The sequence below is a fragment of the Poecilia reticulata genome, chromosome 16, assembly GCF_904066995.2.
Source record: "Poecilia reticulata chromosome 16, P_reticulata-male-v2, whole genome shotgun sequence".
NCBI classification, from domain to species: domain Eukaryota; kingdom Metazoa; phylum Chordata; class Actinopteri; order Cyprinodontiformes; family Poeciliidae; genus Poecilia; species Poecilia reticulata.
Window position 1 is genome coordinate 27,350,421 of NC_088845.1, and position 8,595 is coordinate 27,359,015.

The 8,595-nt window shown below is 39.5% G+C and overlaps 1 protein-coding gene across 3 annotated transcripts; it reads right to left on the reverse strand.

The window, feature by feature from the left end:
* Positions 1-561: 561 nt before the first annotated feature.
* LOC103478266 (riboflavin transporter 2) lies at positions 562-7,993 on the reverse strand. Of its 3 annotated transcripts, none has more exons than XM_081617056.1 (4): positions 7,271-7,993; positions 2,987-4,067; positions 2,776-2,899; positions 562-1,311 (listed from the first exon to the last, which is right to left on the reverse strand). In XM_081617056.1, the coding sequence occupies exons 2-4, from the start codon at positions 4,018-4,020 to the stop codon at positions 1,099-1,101; spliced, it is 1,371 nt and encodes a 456-aa protein (XP_081473182.1). In that variant the 5' UTR covers positions 4,021-4,067; positions 7,271-7,993; the 3' UTR covers positions 562-1,098. The 3 variants fall into 3 exon arrangements, with proteins under 3 accessions (XP_081473182.1, XP_008430205.1, XP_008430203.1); XM_008431983.3 differs by lacking the exon at positions 7,271-7,993 and adding an exon at positions 5,999-6,189; XM_008431981.3 differs by lacking the exon at positions 7,271-7,993 and adding an exon at positions 5,861-6,000.
* Positions 7,994-8,595: the final 602 nt, after the last annotated feature.

Sequence of the window (8,595 nt, forward strand, 5' to 3'; positions counted from 1 at the left end):
CTTTGAAATCTGGGTTAATTATTGCTTCTAAACATCCAACAAGAAAAGAGTATTTTACTTTGCCTTGCAATAGTGCTGTTATCCCTTCAACTTTGTTTTGTTAAAAATATGAATTATGTGTTAGACTGAGGTTCTATATAAAAGCCCATCAAAAAGTGGAATATAACTTTTGTGCTAGTCACAGCACTGTTGATCCATTATTTGAAGATGGCCATATCCTAAATGAACAGGTTGGGGAAGGAAATCATTCCCCAACTTGAAGCAGCCAAGAGGTCAGAGGTAACTTTGGAGGAGCTCCACTGCTCAACTTCATGTACTGTTCCTTTAAGTTTATTTAAAGTTTGTATTTAATGTCCATACCTAATAAATGCTTGAAAACCAAAGTCAAGGAATTCCTTATTTTCCAAGATTGGAAAATAAAGTCGATTCTGATTGGGAAGTGAGGACAGAATGTGAATATAGATTCATAAAGGCAGCGACAAACTGTGACTTTTGATCTTTTAAGATAAACCACTTTCCATGAAGATCATGACATGTATAATGAGAGGAAAGAAAGAGGTCTTATTCTTTGTCAACAGATTTTACTTTTTAAAGTCAAACAGCATCTACATCCCAGTAACATTAAGTCGGTTTAGTCAAACAACTTTGTACTTTTTACACAAGATAACCAGCTTGAATCTTTTATCACCTAGCATTAAGGCACATTTTAAAGCTAAAGTTTCATATGTCCTTACAGAAGCAGTGATAACATTTTCACATCACACTAAAAGTTCAAGTAAAATGATCCTTCTATTGATGAGGAATTGCAAACATGTTTAAAAAAATACTCTGCAATTTGGTCTTCTTTGGCCTGATGAGCACCGACCACGTGGCTGTAACTTGAGCAGTTGGTAACACTCACTCCATACTTCAATAAATAGAAATAAATCGACAGACATAAAAAGAGGAGTGGGAAAGGTCACCTGAAACCTCTCAGCTCTCCCAAATCTAGTTGGAATAAGACAAAACTCATGACTGAACTGAGCTCAGTGCTACAAAATTAAGTGCAATCTACCCCAAAGGTCGTTCAGCAGTGTTTAACGCAAACGTGTTTATCGTCTACAACGGACACTTAGTGTTGCAGGAATCGCCGGAAGTGAAAAGTCCGTAGACGCTGACCTGCGGAAACATGGACACGGCGCCGAGCATGGAGCCCAGCTGCACTACGGCACCGCACCACACGAGGGCGCTGTGCCCCTCGTCTCTCAGTATGACCCCAATGATGACTTTCACGTAAGAGAGGGAGAGGACGAACAGGATCCAGGCCAGCACCTGTGGCAGAGGAAGTCAATAACCAATCTGAAATTACATCAGCTCTCTGTAATGTAGAATTAAGAAAAAGTGCAAATTGTGGTTTAATATCTTGGTCACTTGAATTCTTTATCATTTCCCTTTTTCTATACAAGGCAGTCTGAAGGCCCACTCATCCTTTTACTTTTTGATTTTTTTCATGTCACACAATTCCTCTGTGACTTTGCAACATAAAGAAATTAAACAAAACAAGTCATCAGATTTATCTAAATCTAAGATAGAGTTTCGAGTTCAACCTTAGGAAAAGAGTAATAGTAAAGGAACATTGAGAAATTACTATGAGTATGATTCTTGCAGTATTTTGGATAGATGAGGCGACATTCATTTCAAAAACTTTAATAATAGCAGAAATCGTACTTAAAAACAAAACAAAAAATTGCTTGTGTAAAATTAGTCAAAACTGTGAAAAACATAAATTCTTAGAAGTACAGGCGAGGATTAGGATCACTGGAGAAAATTCATCTGATTTATTTTCCCTTTTTTTTTCTAACAAAGAAAAAACAGATGAGAATTCGGGGATTAAAGTCTGTCTTCAGTAGCCCTCGATCTCTTCCATGCTTAATGCAGACACTTCTTTTCTGTTTGAATATTTTTCATGACTCCCTAATGTTGCAGATGAATATGTCTGATTTAAAAGTTAAATCAGTGGTACTGACTACAAAGACTCAACTTACTTAAGTCTACAAGTAAGTTGTAGACTCAAGTCACTATGACTGCAGTCATAGTTACTGCAATGCCTTGTATACCTGTTCAACAAACTTTCTCAGTTTGAAATGTTACATTAATCTTGTTGAGGAACAGAACACATTAGTGTATATTCAAAAATTGGCACAGGATTTATGGTTTTCAAAAATGTTAACTGCTCTCTCCTCTGCGAAAAATGTGGTATGCATTTGTATTCAGCAAATACAACCACGTTTCAGGTTTATTCAGGCACTAACCTGCTTCTCCTTCTTCAATTGAATAAAAGTAACCGCCACCATGTTTTACAGTTTGTTTAGGCTAATGTACAGTGATATTATTTTCACCTCAGTATTATACATGTTAGCTTAAAACTAAAATTTTTTGTACAGCACCTTCTTCAACATGTTTGTGTCCTTACATATAGTACCGTAGCTTTTGGCAAACCTTAAGCAGAACTTCTTATGGCTTTCTATTACAATGGTTTTGTTTTATAACTTAACCCGGCTTTAAACTACGTATCTGCTATGTTCTTTGGTCTTCATGATGTTGTTTGCTTACTGATGCTCTCTTACAAACTTCTGAGACCAGTAGGGGGGATGTTATGGTTTAGTGTCAAAGTTCTAAGGTTAATCTGGTGAAACCAGATTCACCCCGACGTTCATATGATGTTTGTTGACTGTGGTTTGTGTCCGGAAGGTACAAAGCAGTTAAAAAGATTCAAGATTTAAAAACAGGTCTTACAATGACAACGGTTCCAGAGGTGTAGTGGACCAGTAGAGGACAGGGACTCAAAGCTGCCATGGCCATGATGTAGGCTCCAAAACCAGTCCCGAAAGCGGTCAGAAACCCCATAAAGATGAGAGACCTGCAAAAAGTTCACAATGAAATTAAATTGAAAACGTAAACAGCATGACACATGCAGTAGAGAATGTTGAATGTGTAGTTTTCTCACCTCACTGGTGCAAACATGGCAATGAAGCAGGCTACTGGGTTAGCAACAGCGCCCATAGTGGCAGCCAGATGGTAGGCTTTGTTCCCGTAAGGCAGACAGGAGTACGTCTGCACGGAGGGCAAAACCGCATTGGTCAGAGCGTTGACCCATGCGAGGACAACAAAGATGAACACCACTTCCAGGTTGCTGTATGTCCCCTTTCCAAACGAACCTCTTGACTCTTTGCCAGCGGCCTCTCTAGGACTGATCATTGGCTTTTGCTCTGGTGTTTGGGCATTCAGCGAGAAGCCTGGATCCCTCTTCTCCGTTTCCAGATCTGGACTAAAGTATCGGTCGCTCTTCCTCTCGCGAGCCACGGCCGGGTGGAGGTTGAGCAGGATGAAGGCTACCAGACACACAGCCATCATGGCGCTGAGAAAAATGAAGAATACCTCGACGGAGAATTTAGCTGGCTGGTAGACGGACTGCAGCCCACCGCCGCTCACCCAGCTGGAGTTGAGAGCCGACGAGTTTGCGGCCGAAGTGGCGTTTTCGCAGTGGGCTACCCCAACACCCTGAATCAATGCCACCACGGCGGGCACCAGGCCGCTGAGGCCCTCGCCTGCAAAGTACGTAGTGAGATACTCCGGACGCAGACGCATCATGAAAGGCAGGAAGGTGACGGACGACGTGCAGTCCACCACAGACAGCAGGAAGCTCAAAACCAGCATTGGTACGCTGCGCAGGGAGCCAGCGATCATCACTGTGTGCCTCCAGAAGAATGCGAGCAGAAATGTGGCCACAATCCCCAAACCCACGATGGAGTAGATGACAGGCCGCTCGTCCAGCGCGCCTGGCCGGAAGCGGTGCATCAGAGTGATGAAGAGAGGACCCACGTTTGCCATCTGGATGAGGACGGTGAGGTAGGAGGGCAGCAGCCAGCCTTCGGGGGCCTTCTCTTGGACAACCAGAGGAAGCTCCACCCACATCCCGTTGATGGCCACCCAGGAGCCCATGCCGAAAAGGCACGCCAGCACGTGGATCAGCAGCGACATGACGAAGGCGGGACTGAGGTAGAGCAAGCAAACAAGATGAACACAACCTGAAAGAAAACAACAACAGAAGATTTTGTTTATGAAAGTTGGAGGAATTCCGTTTAAAAACGGGACTTTTTAAATTTTCAAATTCTGCATTTTTGAAACGGTAGCCCCTCAATTTACAGTGAGAATTTAGCATTGAACTCTGTTGGAGTACATTTCCTTTGCATGCAAGTCATTGAAGAAAAATGTACAGAAAAGATTCATTTTACTCTGAATTTCCAGCCACATAATGCCATCAATCAAGTAACTATGATATATGAAATAATTCACAAACTTTTTCCACCTTTAATGTAACATTTGTCTTGAGCAATTCAATTGAAAAAAAAAATTGGCAGAGGGAAAAAAATAAATAAAAATGTTTGGACAAGCGTACATACCCTTAAACTAATAAATTGTCAAAGCAACTTTGCATTCAGTCGTGTTTTGCAGCAATCCATCAGGATGCCACACCTCAACAGCAATATTTACCCTTCCTACCTTGTAAATGTTCTCCAAATCCAGATTTAGCCCTGAACTCTGACTAAGCCGTTCCAAACCTTTACTCTTCTTCTGTTGAAGTCAATCTTTTGTTGACTTTGATGTGTGTATACTTAGACTCACTGGGATGGTAAAAAAAAAATTGCCATCTCAGTGGTAATTTGCCTGGTATTAGAACTGAATGGCATTTGAGTCTATTCATAACCTAATCCACCTTGACAAACACCACTGTTTTTGTAGTGTGATGCTGCCACTCCCTTGTTTTATTGTGGGATCTAGTTGGTTGTTTTTTGCCAAAGGTTGTGCGGAGAGTGCTTCAACTATAAATATTAGTAGAAAGTTGAGTGGAAGGAAAAAGTACGGTAGAAAAAGATGGACGGGGGTAAGTTAGAATCCATTGTAATTATATTGGCAAAGGCTTCTTTTTGGGGTATACGTGTTGTAAGATTCTCCATTTTATTAAAAGGCATTTTGGCAGCTGTCAAACTACTTGGTCAATTACTGCCATCTTGTGGTTTGACACGTGCTACTACAATGCACTAGTATCAAAAAAACAAACAAAAACAAAACAGAATAATATTCGGATATACAATTTAACTGGATTTTAAAATAGGTTTTAGATTTAAATTTGAAACAAGTTCCCTTCACCTATTCCCAACTCAGTACAAAAGTAATTAAATGTTAGCATGTAAGTGCATCCTCTTCTCAGAATCTGTGTGATTGACCTTCTGAATGTCTTTCCCTACCTCTTCTTCCATCATTATAACATGTGCTTTCTAACTATGGATGTGTGACCTTTCACACACTGACACACCATCTGCTCCCATAAAAAGCACCAAGCGTTGGGGACACAACACACACAATAGAGGGCAGTGGCATGTCATTCAGGGTGTGTTAGTTTTTTGTGTCAATAATGAAAACACAACAGCTAATTTTTCAGAAAAATCTTCAAATGACTGAAAAATTGTAGCTCTGTGGTTTTAAAAGCAATATGTTAGCACAAGAGGTTTACTGTATGTCAGTAAACCGAATAAAAATGTGGTACAAAAAAACAATTATGCTAAACTCAGAGCTTAGATTAGTCAAGATAATATTACACAATAGATTGTAAGCAGGCTTTACTTCCTGGACTTTTGGATTGAAACATTTATTCTAAAATTACTATCTTTATACATTGTCATCCCTTTGGACAGTGAATGCACCAGATGGAGTGAGAGGCGTCACGCTTTAGTTAAAATACTCCGACAATCCAATAACCTTCAGCTCTTCGGTCCGTCAGGTAAATGTAATTACTAGGAAGTGAAACCCATTCCCTTACCTCTTTCAGAACATGAGTAACAGCTCCTATCAGAACTTTCTCCTCCTAAAAATCTTCACTCCACTAATATCGCTGTTTTTTTCTTACATTTGTTACCCGCATGTGTGTGTGTGTGCACCCTCCCGCTCTCCTTCTCACCCCAACACACACTCGGACTCAGAAAAGCGTACACGCAGCTTCCGTGTCTCTGCTGCGCTCGACTGCCGGGGAGGCGTTTCTAAATGCGTGCGCATGTGCTCTACCGCCATGACACTTGCGTCATCTCCCTGTTAAGAGAGCGGTTTCAAAAGCAGGCAACCGTGTGTTTCATAGAGCTCTATGATAGGAGGAAATGCAGTGACGTAAGAAGCTCCTCCCTTCTTACTATTCCATGGTTTTCTCGTCTGACTATGCCCTCTTTAAAAAACAGAATTCTAGCGACACAGGAGAGCCAAGCTTCAAAATTTCTAGTACTTTTTAGTCCTTTAAAAAAAAAAATTATGACGTCTATGTGTCAGGTGTTTCTTCGAACCAAAAAGGCTGTGTATCTGTATCTGAGTTTCACAATAACGATTAAAGTTGGTGGAGTTACTCCACTAAAAAAAACAACAAAAAAAACATGATAATCCAGTTTGGATTTCCTTCGAAATTCACCTTAAATAGAAATGTTCCTAAGAATCCCTCCCTCACAACTCCCAGGCTTCCACACCTTTTTTCTGCCACAGTGAAGTCAAAAGTGCTTAACATTTTATTGGAAGTACCATTTAAAACACAGTTTGATGTATTTAGACTTAAAACGCTGCAGAAAAATACTGTAAAATGATCTGTTTGGGTAAAGTGGAATATGTGGTGCAAATCTGTACATATTGTCAAGTTTTTAAGGCATGTTATAGATAAATAATTGGCTATAGAAGATTCATTTTAAGTCAAAATTTAATATGCAATTAAATTTTGACTAAAACTTTTTTTTTAATTATTTTGACATACTTCATTTCAACATGTTGAAATTAATTATAAAAACCTTGTATTTTTGTGTTATTTTGTTGGAATTTCACCAATGTAATCAGCTGGATGCAATCCCACCACAACTAGTTCTTCCAAACAGAGTTTTAATCTATTTTTCTCTTTCAAATAGTTTCTATTCCACATGTTATAAGTGAATTTATTGTGTTGTTTTGTTGTTTTAGCAATACGTGGTTCTCTATTCTGCTTCCTTTACTTTAGGTTAATTTGATTGCACAGCACTTCAGTCAAACTTGCATGATCTTAAATGTGATTTATGGATTAACATTCACTTTGGTTCTAAAATTGCACATAGGTTGCATTAAGAAAAAAAAATCTCAAAGAACAATCTGCATTTTAAATTAGCTCACCACTAACCTATAAGGGAATGCAATAAAAATATTATTAATCAAAGTAGACAGCACCTACCTGGCTGAGTGAATGTAGATATACAGTCAGTCTTAGTGAGGTTACACAACCGCTGCACCGCTGCGATGTTTAACACGGCTGTGTCCTTGTGATGTTGCTGTCTGTGAAGAATGCACACAGTTGTAGGTGTTGAACTGCGCTAGTCTAAATCTCTGTCATGTGACCACTGAAGGCTGAGCTGGAGGTTCATAAAGTATGTTTCCAACAGAGGGAGGAAATAAATGGGAAACAGGATGTGTGCAGAATAGTGAGTTTAGCCTCTGAATTATCAGCAAAATTAACAAAAGGAAAAATGAAAGGCTTGTTAGATTCCTGAATGGATTTGATCTTACTTCAGCTTTGGGCTGTGTGAGTGGGCAGCCAAGCAGAAGTCGACTCTGGACGGCTTTCCATGCCCTCTGAGTGGGTGTCCTGGCAGGGTCACTCTGGCATTTGTTCAACACACATTCCACCTCAAATGACTGACCCCTGTGGGTTCGTAATTTCACTGAATTTCATGTGATCAATGTCCTTGCTCCCACCTTTGTGCTGGCTGGCACTCCATGTCCCCTTCCTGATGAAAAAACCACTGAATTCTTAGTGGATCCATGACTGCTGAAAGAAATTACACATAATGCCAGAAACACTTCAAAAACCATAAAGGTAAAAGGTAAATATAATTGTATTTATATAGCACATTTTCAGCAACAAGACAATACAAAGTGCTTTTCAGGAATTAAAAGGAAATACAGTCCTTTTAATTCTAATGGAAAAAGCAAAAGAAGAAAAAGTTAATAATGTTGATCCAAAGTAAAGTAAATAAACTAGATGCTCCTTTTCAGGGTTGGTAGATAAGTATCAGTAAGTATCCTCTGGTCTAATTCCTTTTCTGGGTTGGGAGAATAGGAGTCTAGAAATAGTTGCTAAGGTCGTTTTTCTGATTTCCAAGTTCTAATCCCTGTTCTGGGTTGCTAAATAAGTGTAAGTAAGTCAGTATCCTCTGGACTTCTGGGATGCTAGATAAGTATAAGTAAATATTCTCTGGACTTTCTAAGTGTGCTCTAAATTTGTAAAAGTAATGAGTACTCCACAGTTTCTAAGTAATAATCCTGTTCTGGAAAAATGTTTTCTGGATTTTAACTTTGTTCTAATTCCTTTTATGGGTTGCAATAACAGGAGTCTCTCTGCATTTAAACAGTGAGTACTCTACGGTTTCTAAAATATAAGCTAAATAGTGACTCATAAACTAGTCTATGGATTCCAACTTTGTTCTAATTCCTTTTCTGGGTTAAAAGTGAGTACTCCACAGTTGCTCAGCCTCCCGGCAGAAGTCCTATAAAGATGTT

Excerpts from the sequence above, each read along its gene's own strand:
- LOC103478266 (XM_081617056.1), bottom strand. The coding sequence starts at position 4,020 with ATGTCGCTGCTGATCCACGTGCTGGCGTGCCTTTTCGGCATGGGCTCC. Across the intron at positions 2,900-2,986 it reads GCCATGTTTGCACCAGTGAG|GTCTCTCATCTTTATGGGGT; the intron begins GTGAGAAAACTA and ends AACTTTTTGCAG. Across the intron at positions 1,312-2,775 it reads CCTCTGGAACCGTTGTCATT|GTGCTGGCCTGGATCCTGTT; the intron begins GTAAGACCTGTT and ends CCTCTGCCACAG.